The 21,330-nt window shown below is 33.4% G+C and overlaps 1 protein-coding gene across 2 annotated transcripts in view; it reads right to left on the bottom strand.

Moving 5' to 3' along the window:
* The window catches only part of slgA (proline dehydrogenase slgA), a 135,190-nt gene extending 116,034 nt beyond the window's left edge, over positions 1-19,156 (bottom strand). The window contains exon 1 of one of the 2 annotated variants that reach the window (XM_072538585.1): positions 18,735-19,156. In XM_072538585.1, the coding sequence (XP_072394686.1) occupies positions 18,735-19,046 (312 nt within the window). In that variant the 5' untranslated portion in view covers positions 19,047-19,156. The remainder of the gene's footprint in view (positions 1-18,734) is intronic. The other variant, XM_072538586.1, reaches the window with a different exon arrangement.
* Between the last annotated feature and the right edge of the window lie 2,174 nt (positions 19,157-21,330).

Here is a 21,330-nt window from a genome sequence, read left to right as displayed (position 1 = left end):
GCCGTTATTCGTAAAATTTACCACACGCACCGTTTCATGTAAGTATATTAATAATATCATTGTAACTTTCTTTACTCAGTTATTATATTGTTATTACTAAAAGTACTTTTTTGCTCCAGATGTATGGTATTATGGCTCGTAGGCCGCTGACACAAAGTCAGTAGCCAGAGCAAGATGACGAGAATTATTTGCCATCTAGTGACAGCGAGTCGTGAGTGATACCAAACGAGAAAACACTTCAGACGAGTCCGAAGAAGAGAAGCAAACAATGTAAGAATTTTCCGTTGGAAAAAAGAAAAAATCAACAAAATGGCTTAAGACAAGATACCTCGTGTCTACGAAAAAATAAACAACGTCAAAATACCCACTGACCTGACTTACACTGGTTGTGCACTTGATACTGAAAATGAACAAGATGCGTTTCTCTAAATTATCGACCTTTCTATGATCGACGATGCTTTGACGTACACAAATATGTATATCGACCAACAGCTGAGAGTTCATCAATATTCTAGAGATAGGGACTGTAAAAAATCAAAAGGCACGAATTTAGGGCATACTTGGGTCTAGTATATTTGATCGGTATAAAAAAAATCTCATCACGCAAATGTGATGGTACCGGAATTGAAATAGCAAGAGCTGCCATGAGTTACAAGTCATCAATTTGCGCGAAAATACTACAATCGATGATATTCTTCATCCATTTAGGGTTGTTGTAGCTTTATCCAATATATTTCTAGTAAACCGGCAAAATATGGGGTAAAAATGTTTGCGTTATGTGATGTCAAAAGTTTTTACACACATAACCTAAAAATATTTTGCGGAAAACAACCTAATGGACCATTTGCGACATCTAACACCCCAACTATATTGTAAAGCATCTAATTACTTCGATAGAATACTTAAACCGAAATTTCACCGTCGATAATTGGTATACAAAATGGATAATTGGTATAAAAACAAGGATGTAATATTACTTTGAACATTATATGACGACAACGAAATAGATTCTGGCACTAAAAAGCATCAGGTTATACTAGATTACAATAAAACCAAAGGTGGAGTGTATACTGGTGGGTACTGTAGACAAGACATTTGCCACTTACTCGGCGTATAGGATAACAAAGAAATATCTGTGTGTAGTTTTCTACACACAGATATCTCTTTGGGAACTATAACTCTGGGAACTATAATTAATGAGTCGTAGGACAATACCCTAAAAAAAGGGAGCGAGAGATTTATGTAGCAACTATCGCACAATCGCTCTAATTGCGCATTGCAGTAAGATACTCTTACACATAATTCTCGAGAGGATAAAGCCCTTTTTAATACCTAACATTGCGGAGGAACAAGCAGGTTTCGTCCCCGGACGTGGTACTAGAGAACAAATTTTAAACGTACGGCAGATTGTAGAAAAATCCAGAGGATTCAACATCACAACATATTTGTGCTTCATAGATTATAGAAAAGCTTTCGATTTGGTCAACTAGAGTAAAATGTGGCAGGTTTTGTCTGAAATGGGAGTCCCCAATCATCTGATACTGCTAATTAAAAGCCTGTACAATAACAATTATGCCAGAGTTAGAATAAATGGGGAACTAACCGATGGTTTCAGGGTCACAAAGGGCGTTAGACAAGGCCGCATACTAAGCCCAATTCTATTTAACATCTATGGTAAATGGATAATGCAAAGCTACTGAGGACTGGAACGGTGGCATCACCATTGGCGGGAAAAAGATTTGCAACTTGAGATATGCAGATGATACTACTATCCTCGCTAGTTCTGAAGCTGAATTGATTCACCTGCTACAACGGATAGAAGACGTAAGCTTAACGATGGGCCTTAAAATAAACAGAGATAAAACGAGAATCATGATAATTGACAGAGCTAACAACAATCAAAATCATCTGGTCATGATAAACAATATCGCTGTTGTAGATAAATTTGTGTATCTGGGCTCATTAATAACCAACAAAGGAGGCTGTACTGAAGAAATAAAGCGGCGGTCAGCAATCGCAAAAAGCGCTATGGCAAAATTAACAAAAATTTGGAAAAGCCATGAAATAACTACCGATACAAAAATGAGACTAGTAAGAAGTCTAGTTTTTCCAGTTTTTACTTATGCATCGGAATGCTGGACCCTTACTGAGAAAGACAAGAAGAACATAGATGTATTTGAGATGTACTGCTGGAGACGAATGCTAAGAATACCATGGGTGGCCCGAAGAACAAATGAATCCATACTGGACCAGCTAAACATAAAGAAAACACTAAGAACACAAATATCAGAACAAATAAGCTATTTTGGACATGTGCTTCGAAGAAATGGTCTTGAAAAACTTCCCATCCAGGGAAAAGTAGAAGGCAAAAGAAATAGAGGTAGATCTCCCACACGATACACGGACCATATTGTTGCTACCATTGGCGCTCCATTGTCAGAATGTGCTAGAATGGCAGAAAATAGAAAAACGTAGAGGAACATTGGGAAATTTAGCTAATAGCTTCATGATATCACGATACCTGCATCAGGTCAACGACTAAGAAGAAGGACAATACCCAAGAGATTAAATGTCGCATCGAAAAGGCAAAAAGTGCATTCTTGACTATGAGTTCTGTGTTCAAGAGCCATGACCTCACCCTAGACACAAAAATAAGGCTCCTTAAATGTTATGTGTACTCAGTGCTTCTGTACGAAGTAGAAACGTGGACATTGAAGGCGGAAACTCTATCAAAACTTCAGACTTTTGAGCTATGGTCATACAGAAGGATCCTGAAGATACCATGGACAGACAAAGTGACCAATGAAGAAGTACTGCGGAGGCTGAACACAACTGCGGATTTAGTCAACATCGTGAAGAGCCGTAAGCTGCAGTACTTGGAACATATAATGAGAAATCAAGGCAGATACGAGCTACTTCAATGCATTTTGCAAGGTAAAATTGAAGGAAAAAGGGCCCCAGGACGAAGAAGAATATCCTGGCTGAGAGCATGGTATAGAAAGACCTCAACACAGCTATTTCGTAAAGCAACCAACAAAGTCATCATAGCCAAGATGATCGCCAACTTTCGGAACGGACAGGTACCCTAAGAAGAAGAAGTTTTCTACAGTCTGATAAATATTGGTTGCATATATGCTCAAATGTTATACAAATTGGCCTGACCAGCGAAGGATCCTAAATATCGAAGAGTTCTCGTGAAACATTTAACATTGAGCCTAATGAAAGAGCACCTTATCTTCAGATCAACCCTCACCTGTTATTCCGTAAAATCGCATTGTTAAACTGTCTAGCTCATTTATTTTAAGTTCAGAGAACTTGACTTTTCTTTTGTTATTTTTGTGTCGCCGAAACACACAAAACTTGTAAATTATCATATTACTGTCACAATTATAGTTGCTATTTTTCGCTACTTTTATTTACAGTGAAAATATTGCATTTTTTCTCCATTATTATTTCTAAATTCATTTAACCAGCGACCTCGTAAGTTTTATACAAAACATGACTACAATAAACTTAATCTATGAACTTTTGTACAGATCTCGACTGGACTATAAACGGTGTATCAATTATTCATTAAATTACGTATAACTAAAACGGTTTTTAATATAAAATCTCATAAGTGACCAATTTATCAAAATTACTGTGATTTTAACTGTGCTTACTCTACTTTTGAGTTAAGTTAACCTTTAGATATATGCATTTTTAATGTATTCTCAGAATCGCCAACAGTTTTATGTATGACCTTGTTTCTGTGCGATTCTGGCTCTAATATTTTCAAGCGCCAAAATTGTTGCAAAACATTTATTCTATCCTAATATTTTTTTTAGATCAAGCGACACAGTGACGAGCTTGGTAAATATAACAGCATGTCTACGATTTGTCATAATCCTTGAAGTAGAGCATGCAAAAAACAACATCCTATGTGTGCTCAAAAATAAAAATTAATTAAAATAAAAGATTATTTTTTTAACGAGCGAGAAAATGTTAAGAGCTTGGTTCAATTTTTACTAGTCTTCTACAGATATTTTTATTTTAAAATGTTTGTTCTATAATTAGTTTCAAAAGTTATTTTTCACCACCTCAATTATTTGCTTCCGATATAGAATGGATGGAGGAATGAGAGGCGACAAATTATAAATTTTACTCTTAAATTCACAGGAAGTACGAATAATAACTGCAAAAATATCTATTTCGTTCAGTTCACTCGTAAATCGTGATGTGTACCTGATTCTCTTTTGTTCTTAATTTTTACTTTACATTAATTGAATCAGTGAGAAGAGAAAGCAAACATGTCACAAAAATCAAGTTAGCGGTAAATAAGAAAAAACTTCCTCTATTGAAAAATATCCAATAATATATTTATCAAAATTTAAAGACAAAACTATAAGAGGACAGAAAATAAATATTTTTTTAATGGACATTTTCGGTTTATACATAACATTATTATTTTAGGATTATTTATTATGGTATAACCAATACAACACAACATACAAAGATAAAAAGGAGTAAATCAAAGTTCTTCGGATTCTCCTTCACCTACTGCAGTTGGTCATGTAAACAAGGAATCATAAAATACCTTGGATCTAGGAATGTTCTCATCCAACTAGGGTGCAAATTTCAATAGACGCGCTTTTTCTTAATCGGAACTCTGGTTTGAGGATATTCCAAGCTGACAGGCAGTCAAAAAACATCAAAGGTAAGGTCAAAAATTCCAACAATAAATTCATGAGCAACAATTTGACCTTTTGCCTGTGAGTTACAAGAAAATATAACCAGATGTGCTAGCTGACACGAACAATGCCTGCTTCAATATGAGAACGTCGAAGTCATCCAACTCCTGGACAATGGGCATCTAGAAATTAGATTCAAGAGAAGAAAACTCTTCGAATTGGTGTAAAAAACTACCTATAAGTTACAAAAGTACTGCACATTGATCTATCTGATCAGAATGCAGTAATAAGAATATTGTTTAAGGGTTTTCTAACAAAAAAAGTATGTTTCATACTGTGGATGGCTTTTCCAAATTTTAGGTGCGAGTATTGTGAAGCTCACTCCACTAATGAGGCTACTCTTAGATTTCGACCTCAGTATTCCATTACTTAGAATCCAGACGAATGAAACTCTGATATTATGCCGACAAGTTAAGGCGACATATATATCCTAATAGGAACCAGCATCACCTACTTATATGTAGATAAAGTTCATTCGTTTACCAAATTCCCAACAGTAAACATGAGCACGTGTTGATATTCGCTGTCTCATTCGTCAAGAGGCTATTAAATATAATTTATTACCTTAAGCGAGACAGATTCTCATGTTACAGATCCCAACTTGTGATCATTTTAAATTCTAATTGTATCGTGTTGATTTTTAAGTTAATATATTGTGTTATATTTATGTTATAGTTATTGTTAAGTTATTTACTGGTCGTGTTATTTTAAGTTAAATTTCAAGAAATTCTTACACTAACAGTTTCAAAAGTAAATATTTTAAAAAATCATATGATACATAGGTCGTACATTAGTACGACCCTGTTTGGCTTACACGTGGTTCTATTGACGATTGGGAATTTGTAAAATGAATAGGGTATAGAAGGTGCAATCGGATAGCTGAACTACACAAGGAAATTTCAAAGAGATAATAATAAAGAATTTCCATAATTAATATGAAAGCTATTAAAAGTATTTTAGTATAACACTTTTATATACTAGACAATTTACTAGAAGCTTAAGTATACAAAGATAGAATCAATCTGGCAGGCATATAAATGACACTTAATTAAATATTATTTAAAATTAACTTAACGCTATCGTATACAGTGGCGGATCCAAGGGGGAGGGGTCACGGGGTTCATGACCACCCCCAAAACAAAATTAAATATCAATTAAATAATGTTAAAAAAAATTATTTAAAACCCATCCACCCTATAAGCAGGAAATCAAGAGTTGAAACGATTCAAACTCCTTTTTAAATTGCTCTTTAAAAAAATCAACAATTCTTAATACAGTAATACCTCGACTATCCACGAATTCAGAGTCAAGCGATTTTCAAATTTTGTCAATTCGTCATTTGAGTGCCAGAGAATCGTTCGATTATTAATGAGATAGAATTACCGCCCACACATTATTGCTCATTCAATGTACATGACATGACTTTTCGCACGAAATCAGCACATTTTTATTTTGTATTAGGTATTTCTTATCTTCAGTTTTGTCTACGAATTGGTTGTTTGTAATTTGAATATGTGTTATAATTGTTGAGACTGTGTGCTACATTTTACAATTTATCTGTAATAAATATCAAAGTGAATATTGTTGTTGCATTAGCTCTGTCTGATACGTTAGTGAATACAAATAAAGGAACTGGTGGCTGCTGTCCAAGGTATTTTTGAAACTGTGAAACAGTAGTGTCTTAGTGATCTTTTAGGTAAAACTGTATAGTCTTCTTCAGTCACCAAAATTATATTTTAAGTAGGCTACTGAGGCTATAGAGGACACTAAATGCATTCTTCCAAATAAAAGATCAAATGCTGAATCTGTTTTTAGCAAACTTTACTGTGAAGTAAACAAATAGCTGAACAACTAGACCTCGAATTGAAAATGCCTCGTATAGTTTCTCGTCAAACCTGTGGTCAAAACCAATCTGCTAACTCTAGTGAAGAATATTTCCGAAGATCTATTTATTTACCCCTTTTAGACAATATCTTAACTGATTACTATTTAAATGGGAATAAGCCACAATTAAAGGTTAAAGTACATTTATTGACGTTTCAATTTCCACTTCGGAAATTGTTCTCAAAATACAAACGTTAGTGTTTGTATTTTGAGAACGATTTTGCTCTCTATCTTAAGCTGTTCTTAGTATCGAATGTGTGTCCATGCCTGTCCAGTCTGTTACATTCTTCAGCTAGGAACATTTTTTTTCTTCCTGGACCTCTTTTTCCTTCTATTATTGTTTACAATATTTAGGAGTTCTCTCTCAGTCCTCATTCTTCTCAGCCCCTCGTTATTGGTCACGCGCTCTGTCTTCGAAAAACACACATTTCAAAGGCTTCTATACGCCTCATACTTGTAATTTCGAGAGTCCATGTTTTCACTCCTTATAGCAATAAGGAATAAATGAAAGTTTTTACAAATTTATATCGAATATCCAACGATAAGATAGAGTTTATTAGGAATGTTAAATACATTCATTAATGTTGACACTTATATTGAGTTATTGCATTTAAATTACTTAACTTTGGTTTATACTTATTTATCCTTGGTTTGTTCTTGATTTTGTAGCTATATGATATGTGGGTTTAAATTAATTGTCTTTAAAATACCTAGTTTAAATTGACAGTCCTCGATTTTTCAGTATTTATATTTTAATAACTTTCCTTTGGTTTAATAGTCTTGTACACTTGATTTTACTATCATAGAGTATGTGGGTTTAAATTATTTTTGTTTAAGTTTAAGACCCCTTAATGTTGTACCCTTCTTTGCACCCGTAGGGTATTTGGGTTTTAATAACTTCTCATTGGTTTAATATATCGCTTAAAATATATTATTGAGAAAATGGTTCCCTTACATGAGGCACAAATCATATCAATCGTAAAGGTGCAAAAATCTAAATCCTATATCAAAATCACCCTCAAGAACCCTGACCCCCGCCCCCCCCCCTGACAAAAAATTTCTGGGGATCAGCCACTGAAAGGTGCAAAAATCTAAATCCTGTATCAAAATCATCCTCAAGACCCATGACCCCCCTGACAAAAAATTATGGATCCGCCACTGATCATATATGGTGTTAATTTACGAATTTGCTTACTTTATATAATAGTTAGGTGAGTAAATTATACCCAGAGTATCGTATATAAAAAGAATATAATCACGTCAATATAAACACCTACATCAAGAATAACCTTGATCGTCTTAAAGTAAAATTGGCGGGGATTCAGTCTAGGATAAAATTCTCAACCTTGATCAAGTGCAAGCAAGCAACGTACTTTTGATTTATTCATAAGAACGAAATAATACACTAGCACTTTAATTGGCAAAAATTCCTGACCGCTAGTTATTAAAAAAATATGAAGCAATGTTTAGACAATATTAAGAATGGTTTTCCCATAAATGTGTAAACCGAGACAAATTTTTCCTTTTCATAGGATTCAATTCAAACTAAAGGTATATCCTACGATTATTATTAAAAACAATTAAATGTTGATAACAGTTGAGTCAGCAGATATTTAATACCGTAATTTCACACAACAATGGTCCAACCACATAACTTTGGTCCATGAACTGCGTATTTAGAAATATTGCATAATTTTCGTTTGAGCGACATCTATTATGTATGCGTACACATATTTTGACATGTCGTACACATCACGTGGCCATTATTTTTGAGCTGCAAACTTTCTAGAATACAGGCGGTAAGTACTAACAATTTTTACATATTTTATATCAATACCATGAGTATTAAGAGATATACAAAGACCTATTAAAAGAACAACTTACCCAAAAATTAGACTGTGATGATAAAGATATAGACGAAATAGACAACATATTTACAGCAACGATAATTACATCCGGAAAAGAAATAGCAAAAAAGGATCTAAAAAAGAACAACTATATATCAACAGAAACAAAGAAGCTTATGGATAAAAGAAGGAAGGTGAAAGAAGAAGGCAAAAGGAAATCTATAGAATATGTAGAAATCAATAAAACAATAAACAGAATGATAAAAGAAAATAAGAGAAAAGAACAAGACATAAAAATAGAAGAAGTAATACAGAACAAAAATATGAAATGCTTAAGACTGACATTAGGTAAGCGTGAAATAAACAAAATAAAAGATGTAAACGGAGTAGAAACAAACATTAAAGATGACATGATAAATATTATCCACTATTTCTACTCAGACTTATATAAAACAAAAAAGGAACCACCAGAAGAAATTAAAAACCAACTTAAGGCTAAAATAAAAAATGTCAACTCAGAGCTACAGCCAGAAATAAGCAAATCAGAAATAAAGAAGGCATTGAAAGAAATGAAAAACAACAAATCGCCTGGAAAAGATGGAATAACTACAGAGATGCTGAAATATGGTGGAAAAGTGGTAATTAATACTCTACATTCCCTTTTTAACGGGATATTAAAAGAAAAAAGAATCCCAAGCCACTGGAAGGAATCCGTAACCATTATCCTACACAAGAAAGGGGATAAGGCAGATATAAAAAAACTACCGTCCTATAACACTCCTCAATGTAATGTATAAACTCCTAACAAAAATTTTAACCAATAGATTGACGACAAAATTCGACGGATACCAGTCGAAAGAACAAGCTGGTTTTAGAAAGGGATTCAGCACAAGTGATTATTTACTAAGTATGAAAATACCTATAGAACGAGCAAATGACTACCATATTCCTCTATATATAGCGTTCAGAGATTTCGAAAAGGCTTTCGATAATGTCCAACATTGGGCAGCGAAAAGTTCTTTGATTAACACCAGAATTGACCACAGATATACGGAACTAATAGCCTATATATATATATATATATATATATATATATATATATATATATATATATATATATATATATATATATATAGATTTATATATACGGCAAAAGACTTTATATACGGCAAAAACCCTCCCAAACAAAATTATCTACTAACTGAATTCTATTATAGGTGATAAAACACAAATGATTATCAAATTACACAGACAATAATTTATCACATTTCGTCTGTTTGATAACTATAGTCAACTACTTACAGTCAACTACTTATACTGTCTAGTCTGTGAGTAATTATAAGCACGTGCAAAAAGATTATCAAGGATAAATTTATTTTTTAAGTTAACCTAGTATTGTCTTATATAATCTGTTATTTTTACAATTTGCAGTAATGTTCCAAAAATACTTTACAATTTACACAATTTATTTCAATAAAATTTCAAATAAATTCTTCAAAATGATGATTTTCAAACAGAAATGGCAATTTGGTCAAAATATTGCGTATTGTCCAATCAAAGATTTAATTACTGCCGTTCGAAATAGTTGGTGTTGTTTAAACTTAGTGGCTCAATCTCAAAGATCCCGGTGTCATCATCGGCCTTATTCTTCGTTTGAACTCTTCACTAGTATTATACCATGCGGTCCATATGTATGGAATAAATTTATTTTTATCTGAAAAAAACCTGAAACAGGTCGATTTTTATTCTTAAATTGACAATTTACAGTATGAAAATATTATCCCCTTCCAGCACCCCCTTTGAATTATAAGCACCCCCTCGAAAATTTTAAATAACAAAGGGGGTCGTGTGACACCTTATTAGAAAGGAATTTTAGTCCTCTGTTCAGAAAGTTTTTTAAGTTTGGTGCAATCATAACTGAGAAAATTGATTTTTAAGATGTAAAATTTTTATAATGTCTCTATCACAAAACTTTAGGTTAAATGAAGATAATAATGTCACATATTTAGAATGTATTTTTCAATTAAATTAAATGTTTAAAATAACCACCATTCACTTCTTGACAATAGCCGAGACGATTTTGGAATTATTGCACAACATTTTGTACGACCTCGGGGGTTATTTTGTTAATTTCTTCCGTTACCCCAACTTTTAAATCAGCGATACTGTTTGGTCTATTAAAATATACTTTAGATTTTAAATAACCCCATAAGAAGTAATCGAGAGGAGTCAAATCTGGGATCTAGCCGGCCATTCGATCGTTCCATGTCTTCCAATCCACCTATTGGGAAAAACCTCGTTTAAATAATTTCTAACTATACGTGCAAAATGCGGAACAGCTCTGTCTTGTTGGTATTAAATAGATGGATCTATCTCATTTGGATGATTGACATCAGGAAAAAATGTTCGTAATGTAGGCACTAAAAAGTTCAAAAATCTAGATAAACCTCACTATCAACTATGCCCTCAAAAAAATAAGGACCAATAATTTTATTGTTAATGATACCAGCCCAAATGTTAATTTTTTTAGGATATTGCGTGAGTCTCACACACCCAGTGAGGATTTTCTCTGAGTTTGTTAACCGTTCCGTTTAAATGAAACGTTGCTTCATCAGAAAAAACTATTTTGTTTATGAACTACAAATCTGCGTTCATTCTGCCCATCATCATTTCACAGAATTCTTGCCTTTTATCGGGATCATCTTCATTTACCTCCTGAACCAACTGAACTTTGTAAGGGTGGTACTTTTTCTTTATGCAAAACTCTCAAAATAAATGATTTACTTACATCATTGACGGCGGCCACTTTTCGAGTTGTCTTATGAGGATTTTCCTCAATCTCTAGAAGTATATCTAACTTTTTTTCATCAGTCAATTTAACAATTCTACCTGGTTTTTCAATATTTTTTACATGTCCAGTATAACGAAACTTTTTTCAATTTTTCTAACTGTTGACTGCGAAACTTGTTGACCAGGGTATTTATTATTAAACATTTCACAAACCTCCTTTTGAGTAACTTGTTAAACTGTTTGTTCGGGCTGTTAGGCCGTTGTCTTACGAGATTAGTTCTCGACCTTTCGCCAACACTAGGGGTTGTCATCTTCTGGAGATGTTACTGCTTCGCTTGTCCTGAAACTGACAGTTTCAGGTCAGTTTCAGGACAAACATATTTGAAAGTATATTTTAATAGACCAGGCAATACTGCTGATTTAAAAGTTAGGATAACGGAAGAAACTAACAAAATAACCCCCCAGGTCATACAAAATGTTGTACGAGAATTCCAAAATCGCCTCGGTTATTGTCAAGAAGTGAATAAAGTGGAACATTTAATTAATTGTAAAAATCAATTTTCTCAGTTATGATTGCACAAACTCAAAAAACTTTATATTGCTGAACAGAGGACTAAAATCCCTTTCTAATAAGGTGTCACACGACCCCCTTTGTTATTTAAAATTTTCGAGGGGATGGTTATAATTCAAAGGGGGTGTAGGGGGGAAGGGGATAATATTTTCATACTGTATATTGTCAATTTAAGAATAAAAATCGACCTGTTTCAGGTTTTTTTCAGATAGTACAGTAAAACCTCGATATAACGGACCTCTATTTAACGGACTTCGGATATAACGGACAAAAAATCCGGTCAAATGTAAAAAAAATAAAAACATACTGTTAATATTAGACATGCGTCTCATATATGTAATCAATATGACATAAAAAAGCAAACTTTCGGACATAAAAGAAACAAATACAAAATAAATAAATTTGCATTCGTGTGTGATGTAGGAGAGCATAGCAATCTTGGAAAACGAATGAAATTGGCTCGTGAAACTTCACTGGAAGAAGCAATCTTAAAATGGTATATGTAACAACGTTCTAGTGGGATTCTGGTCCGAGCAGTCGAATTGAAATTTGCTGCAATTAAATTAGCAAATCATATGGACATACCATTCAGAGCAAGTGATGGATGGCTCTGGCGCTTTCGTAAAAGGCACGGAATCATGAATAAAAGCATTTACTGCGAAGTTTCAACTGCACCAAAAGAAGAAACAGAACCTTTTAGGAAAAAATTAGTAGCAAATATAGCAAGAAGGTAACGAAATGCTATTATAATCTCAGATTTACAATGTTGACGAAACTGGTTTGTTATGGCGTACTTTTCCTGAAAGCGCACAAGCCTCCAAATATGAAAAATCGGATTCTGGAAGAAAAATCAGCAAGGACAGGATCTTGGCACTGCTTTGTGCTAACGCTGATGGATCGCATAGATTGACACCTGTAGTGGTTGGCAAAACTCGCAAACCTATAGTTTTAAAAGACATAATGCATCATATGCCCCTTTCATACTATAGTTCTAAGAAGGCATGGTTCACCTCAGATATTTCAAAAATTGGTTTTTCAAAGAAATTGTAGCTCCAGTGAGAAAATTTCAAGAGAAGAAATTGGGAATACCGTCAGAAGAGGTAAAATGTTTATTGCTTTTAGACAACGCTCCTGCTCACCCCTCTGAAAATATTCTACGTTCAGAAGATGAAAACTTCAGGTGTATGTTTTTGCCAAAAAATACAACATCGCTTATTTAACCCATGGATCAGGGAATAATTTTGGCAGCCAAACGAATATATCGCAGAAAGTTTTTAGACGAAGTAATGGTTGTATTGTACGATAGAGATAATGCAGAAGATACAAGAGCGCAACGTATCTTGCAAAACTTAAGGTCTTACAATATAAAATCAACAATTTTTAACTTTGCTGCAGCATGGGAGAAGGTGAAAGAGCAAACATTAAAAAATGGTTGGAAGAATTTGTTTGATGGCCAAGATGCAGACATAGATTTAGAAGGGTTGAAAGTTACTATTTCTGTAGGACAATACATAATAATGCCGGAGAACATGTAGCCGAGGAAGATGTTTTACAATCGCTAGAAGTAGATAAAGGTGACCCTGGGTATAACATCATGACTGAAAGTGAAATAGCAGATGAAGTTATGAACCTTAAAAATGAGGACGAAAGTAAAGATAGCAAACAAGACGACAAAACAAGACTGGTAAAAATGAAGTTATCAGAGGTAAGATAGCATCTCGACGATCTAACAACATTTATTGATTATTCATCCAATAGTTAAACTGTTTTAGGGAGTTAATCATAGAAAAACAGCAAACATGGAAAGTGCAAACGAAACTTGTTCAAAACGGGATTACCAACAGCAAGCGCGTCGATATCCACAGCAACGCCACTTCACGACGAATGTCCGAAGACAATTACTTAAATAGAATTTAGTTTGTATGTTGTATTTTTTATATATTATATCTAATTACAGTGTACATATATATTTTCAAAAAAAAGTATTTTGATTTATTTTAACCATATTTTTATATAACGGACTTTCGGCTTTAACGGACACCCCCTCCCCCCAAGTAGTCCGTTATATCGAGGTTTTACTGTACATAATAACGCTAAAAATGAATTTATTCCATACATATGGACCGCATGGTATTATAATACTATATTGTAATTCGTAATGTATTATGATTTTCCAGCTGGACGTAGGTACTATATATTGGGGTAACTGTAACAACTGCGCTTTCTCGAGTCTATGTCAATTTCCCATCACACAAATAAGCGATAGCCTACACTGCGACTGATAACTCGATAATCGGCACCTTAGAATATGTTAGCTGTAGGCAATTACGCATTTATTTTCAATTGGAACCGTTAAAGCGAAAGTATCGTTTTAAAATGTTTATTTACACTTCTCCAGAAAAGGTTTAAATAAATAAATGGTATTATCAAGGTTTTTATTTACGTAAATTTACGTAGCAGAATTAACTACCTCGATGCACACGCAATAGAATCTTAATTGATACTAAAAGTTAAAACTAAAACGTCAGCGGCCTTGTTGCTGACAGTGGGCTTGGAAAAACGCAGTTGCCACACTTACCTTAGTGTATATTACCTATGTCCAGCAATGGCGTGGAAAGAATACGCAGAAGACCAACACAACCAACGCACAAACTTCCTTCCGAAAACTTATCAGGGCCATCAATAATGCGAAGTGAAATAGAATATGCAGTTAGAACCACAAAGATGCATAAAGCAACAGGTCCAGATGAAATTAATATAGAAGCAATAAAACTACTAGACGAGGAGAATATCGAAATCTTGGTAAAGCTGTTCAATAGAATTTATGATACTGGTTACATTCCGCGAGAACGGCTGCAGTCATCCTTTGTGATGATCCCAAAAACAGCTAATGCCACAAAATGCAATGAAGACCGCTTAATCAGTTTAATGAGTCACTTGCTGAAACTCTTCCTTAGGATATTACACTCAAGAATGTACAAGATACTAGAAGAACTTAGCGGGTCAACACAATTCGGTTTTAAGGGAGGACTAGGAACAAGAGAGGTAATTTTATGTTTGAACACCTTAATACAAAACTGTTTAGATCAACGAAAAGATGTCTACCTCACCTTCATCGACTACGAGAAGGCATTTGACAATGTTAAACATGATATCATGATGGAACTACTACATAGGGCCAACATTGACCAGAAGGAGATCAGAATTATTCAGAATCTATACTGGAACCAAATGGCAAAGGTGAGGATTGAGCAAGACCGATATACGGATGAATTTGAAATCCGGAAAGGTGTCCGCCAAGGCTGCATACTCTCTCCGATGCTTCAATATTAGATCTTTTAAAGGCCTCCTAGCATTTAGACTAGCAAGAACCCTAGGAAATACTCACATCTTTAATCAGAACTACTAGCAACAAATTTTTGTGGCCAAGAAAAAGTACTAATTTGGCCAAAATGTTTACTGCATGACAGCCAAGCTGTACTAAAGAATCTAAGTACAACGTGAGTCCATAACAGCTTTGAACTACAAACAGTCCCTTGCAAACTCGCAAATCATAACAAAATATCTTTGTTATGAGTTCAGGACATACTGACCAGAACTTGCTTTTACTGACCAGAACTAGTAGAAGCTAATGAAAAAATATTCCGTGCCAAAGGCAAGCAAAGAGATTTAAAAACATGAATTCATAGTAATCACAGGTGTTCCCACTGGACATAGATGACCAATTGTTCGTCAACACCAGAATATATAGGACAAGTCTTTTAGAATATGATTAAGTAATGAGTGTGGCTACAAAACGGATAATAGGCTTTCTTGGAAGTCTAAATGTTTTGGAGTGAAACATGAATGTATGGTACTTATCCACACAAAATATTCAGATCACAGTATGGAAAGGTCTATGACAAATGAGTTCTTTGAAAGCTTTTTCTATTCAAATAGATTTTTTAAGTGTTTAAACAAATGCAGTGCTCACATAATTTAGTTCATTTACGCTAGTTTTGTATAATATTTTTTAGATGATCTTAAATTTCCCCACAATTTTGCATTTTTTGATATAAAAATAAGTACTAAAAAGGAAGCAATGGAAATTCATTTCACAATTTCATCGAGACTTGCTAATTGGGTTATGAGAGAACTGGAAAGTTCTGCAGTTATTTCAAAATATAATTACTTAAACATCCATTGTATAAGAGAAAATAAATGCTTGTTTATTCTGTTTATTAACCACAAACCTCAACTGTACTACAATTTAATTGCTTTTACAAACAATTTTATTTCATACATGGCATTGAAAATAATAAGTTTTATATTTCTTGATAAAATGTCAAAAGACAATTGCAAATATTATTCCATAAAAAATGTTTTATGCAAGGTTTGGTCTGGCAGATATTAGACATACTTATGATATTGGTTTTTTTTAATCTTCCTGGATATTTAAATATCAAGCCTAAAATAACCATACATTATATTTATACAGTCTTATTAAAAATGAATAATCCTAAAAACTAGAATAATTCAGCCAACTTAATATCAATAATAATAATAATACTTAATAACATTTTAAACATGGATATAAATGTTAATTGATATCATTAGTTATTATACCTAGTAATAGTACTAGGTCTCTTTATTGTTATACTTAATAATGGAAAGTAACCACATATACACACATGTTAAATGTGTGTGTATGCTTAAGTCTGTCTAGCTAAGAGAATATTTCATCAGAAAAGAGAGTTATAATAGGAGGTGCTTTTAATACACATGTGTGTCAATTCAAGAGAGAATATGAAACAATACATTGAGGAGCAAAACCTGGAAGTTTCAAAACTAAAAATGATGCTGGAGATGATCTGTTGGAATTAGCAACACTTTGATCACAAAATACTGAGAAAAATATATGTCCAAAGAGTTAATAGGACAACCAAAGGAAACTATCGAATAAGAACAAATGAAGAACTGGAAACCTTGTATAATCAACCAAACATCATAAAATGATCATCATAAAAGCCCAGATACTGAGGTGGGAAGGACATGTGTATAGAGCCTGGCTCATCAAATGGAAGATCAGCAGGAGACCCATAGGCAGACCTAGACTCAGATGGAGAGATAACATTCTAATAGATTATATTATTGACTGAAGTAGGTACAGGCAAGTCACATAGGTAGAGAAGACCCACCAAGAGTTGTGAAGCTACAGAGAGAAAGAAAGAAAGGGATTAGATATGGAGATTGTTAACACATTCATTCGAAAGAGATAAAGTCAACTTATCGTATACCAAAGTGGGCAAAATCATTCTCAAATAGATTATTTCTAGATAAGAAAATAAGATACACTTGAATGTAAGGACTGTACGGTAATAGTCAGTGAGACTGACAACATAAGTTACTTGTACTGGACATTGAAGTAAGAAGCGAAACGAATCTAAAACATCAGAGACAATAATGATAAATCAAATGGTGGATATTAAAAGATGGGAAAGAATGTTGATTCAAGTATCTAGTAGAAAAAACGAGCTGGAATATGAAAGGAAATTATAATAAAATTTGGAGATACTGTGATTTGACATACTTACTTACTTGAAAAAACTTCAGAAAAAAGTTTGAAAATAAAAACCTGGTAGTGGTCAAACGAAGTTCAAGAAAAAATAAGAGAGAATTGACACTAAAAAGGCACTAAAATATGGACAAAGATCTTCAAAACTATAAGATCAATAAAAAGAAAGTGAATGTACAGTAGCAAAAGCTAAAGCAGAAGTGTATAAAAATCTACACAATCAACTTGATCCTAAAGAGGATAAAATCAAGAAATATAAAATAGCCAAATAGAGCGAAGAAAGCAAAATGTTTTACTCAGCTAAGATGCATTCGGAACGAAAATAATAAAATACTAGTTCAAGAAAAGCATGTCAAAAAGCGATGGCAAAAAAATTGATAGTTTATTAAATAAAAAATTTGCCAGAAAATCATTTGAATTAACGGAAAAAGTACCAGCAATGATCACCAAAATACCAAACGAGGAAGTTAATAAGCACTTCAAAAAATAAAAAAAAGGTGTAAAGCAGTTAAACCAGATATTTCCAGGGAAGTGAGGACTGTGTTAAATAAAAAAGTTTTGTTTTTGCATAAAAGCGGAAAAAATATTGTATGAAACTGTAGGTATGTTGCATAATAACTATTGTGAACATTTCCATTAAGTATCTATATAAAAGTACCGCAGAATCACTGAATAGGAAGACGCTGAGTGTTAAATTCCTGAGAGCAAGACAAAAGAAGACATGGTGGGAGATTGTTAGTCATATGTCTGTGAAGGGGATTAATATTATTAATAATATTAGGGTTCTGCGCAAAAAAAAATAATTTTTAAGCTATTTTTGGGTTGTCGGTTTATATTTTTTGAATGGATTTCGTAATCATATTTTATAACTTTCCTTCAATCAGATTATTGCTATTGACCTAACACTGCCTAACTGCAGTATTTAATGTGTCTTTGGGGACACGCCACTGCTGTTATACGAACTCTGCCGCTAAAATCGATTGAAGGTTATTCTGGTTTCATTGCCAACATCAACAAACGAAACGGAGCTGCAAATAATTGTGTCTGAAATATTTTTATTATGTAATGTAATATTCGAGTAACAAAATTGATTACCGATTTCATGATTTATATAATTTGGTAATACATCTATTTTTGTCGTTTTTTAAAGCGTGCTTCCTCAAAATTTTGCGAACAATTATGATTATGAGGAATATATTATGATAAATTTTATGACAGTTTCAAGTCTAATTTTGCATAACAGTTAACAGTTAGTTTAAAAATAAGATACCGGTGATCTACCGGCGTACGTACTTAGATATCGCGTTAGCATGAAGTTTTGTGTGAATTTGGGAGTCATTATGTTTTTAAAAACTTACCTTCATATTATGGGTAACCAAATATTCGAATGAACATAGTGCATACACCACATATGCCCTGATAAGTTCCCAGTTGGTTTTGCTTTTGAAAGCTGCCTTAGGGTCGGAAAAACTAATGTCAAGGGGGTCCTTTGGAGATTGGCTGTCGACGGCGTTTGTTGCATTTTGCACTAAGGTACTACTTGCCGCTGTTGATTTTAATGCGGTTTGACTGATATTTAAATTGATTTTTCCGAAATTTTGAAATGAATCGAAAAATAAACCGTACTTTTTATAAACACTTTGCTTAGTTACCGAACGCAGAAAAGCCATTACACGGCAAAACGGTTTTATTTATATTTTTTTCGTGAAATGCCAATGAAATAACTTAAGGTTTCAGCCACCTTCCGGTACAAACGATTGAAGCAAACTGTGCCGTTTCCTGACGTTTGCTATTTCTAAAGTAGACGCGCGCAGATTGTGTACGTAATAAAGAATTGCACTAATGAAGTAAATTTAATTTTCCCTTTTATATATGAAGTGTTAGTCGACGATAAATATAATAAAATCTTTATAATACTTTGAAAAATCTTAATATACCTATTATATTAATAAAAAGTCGGAATTTTGACAACTGGTCTCATCAATATAACTTGACAATCATCAATATGTAGTGAACTGGAGTGGAATCCGTTTTATATGTACGATTAAACGAAATTTTAAGTTTAATCTTGTCGATCAAATCAAGTCTTTCAAATCGAATTATTGTTTCTCTTTAAAATATTAGGTAGTAATACTGACAAACACTTTAGATATATGAACAATAAATAGTTCTTTAAATTATTCGTCTGGGGAGGGTTTTTCGTAATAAAATGCAAGTAGCTACGTTTGGAACAAAATTTTAAATTGAAAAATGAATACTGGTTATCTACAATATTACAACTACAGTAAAATTTATAAAAATAAGTAATAAATAAACAACGGTGTAAACTTCTTGTAAAATAAATATTGAACGAAAATCTTGCTCTTCCTGGTCATTTATATCGGGTAATACCATCTGGTCCTGAATATTTGGATCTCCAATTAAGTCTCTATAGAAGGCTCTGCAATCGTCGGGAAAATTTGCCGCACTACTGATTTGTTTTAAGTTTTGCAGCCGATATTTTTCTTTTTTCTTCAAACAAAGGCTTTAAACAATTTTCCATGGTAGACGTAACTCTTCGACCCATACGGGGAACAATCAATATTTTGTGAAATACTTCTTCATCTAAATAGGTTTTAACGTGCATCACAAAAGGATTACCTTTTTCATAACGAATCCACTTAATGTCACGCCAATTAATCACAGTTCCATCTTCAGCTTTGTTCGATTAACCATTATAAGTTTTACAAGGGGTTTCCAATCAATAAAGGTAAGGTCAGGTGTTGTATAAACTTCATATTTTGGAGCATTTCGTTTTGCAACATGGCAGCAATAAATTGATTTTTGTTCTGAACACCGCAAGTGTCATTGAATAGTCTAACACTTTTAAATGTTTGGGGGAGGCTCCTAAGATGGTGAAACAAGCAAGACGCTACTTCTGAGGGCCCACGTAAATCCTCAATCTCAGTGCACATGAAACATTTACCAATATTATTTCCAGTATTGAAAATCGTAAAATTATAAGTAGCAAGTTTCGTTTTATCAAGTAGAACCGGATTTGTCGGATCTGTTGAAACGTACAGGACCTGTTGCAGGTCAAAATTACAGGCGTGTTTAGTTGAATCATTTAACGCAGCGGCAATTTTATCAAAATTTATAAAATGTCCCGAATGAAAACTTTTCAGCAAGATTTTGCGGAAAGATCTTGCTTTGCTTTGATCTGGATCTGAAAGACATATAGATTAATGAAGAAAAAATCATGGATGACAGATCATCCAAACACTACATCCAAACAGATACAAACACTAATGTTTGTATTTTGAGAACGATTTCCGAAGTGGAAATTGAAACGTCAATAAACGTATTTTAACCTTTAATTGTGGCTTATTCCCATTTAAATAGTAATTACCTTGTTATTGTTGTAAAGGTTTTTTACGGCTTCTATTAACCTCTGAGTTATTTCGATTTCCTTCACCGTGTTCCATAGTTGTTTTCTTTGGACCGTGTCATATGCCTTTTTTAAATCTATGAATGCCCTGTGTACTGGTCTATTTTTTGCCATTTTTTTTAATTAATTGTTGGAGTCTATAAATGTGGTCTATGCAAGATCTTCCTGCCGTGAACCCCGCCTGATCTTCTCCGATTTTATTTGAGATAGATTTTTCCAGTTTTTCTTTCAGTATTTTTCCATATAACCTGCCCATACATGCTATCATACTAATGCCTTTGTAGTTCCCGCATTTCTGCTTATCTCCCTTTTTATATATCGAGGTTATATATGCTTTGGACCATTCTTCTGGTATTTCGTTCAGGTTTATAGCGTTACTGAACATTTCGTGTATAATTCTTTGTAGTTTGTCCGTTCCGTACTTAATTAGTTCATTAACGATTCCTCCTGGTCCCCCTGATTTTTTGTTCTTTAAAGTCTTTATGGCATTCTTTACTTCGATTAATGTTATCTTAATCTGTTCTTCA

This window comes from Diabrotica undecimpunctata, chromosome 7 (assembly GCF_040954645.1).
Source record: "Diabrotica undecimpunctata isolate CICGRU chromosome 7, icDiaUnde3, whole genome shotgun sequence".
Taxonomy (NCBI): Eukaryota; Metazoa; Arthropoda; class Insecta; order Coleoptera; family Chrysomelidae; genus Diabrotica; species Diabrotica undecimpunctata.
Note: the sequence above shows the minus strand (reverse complement) of the source record. Positions and strands in the feature narration are given on the sequence as shown.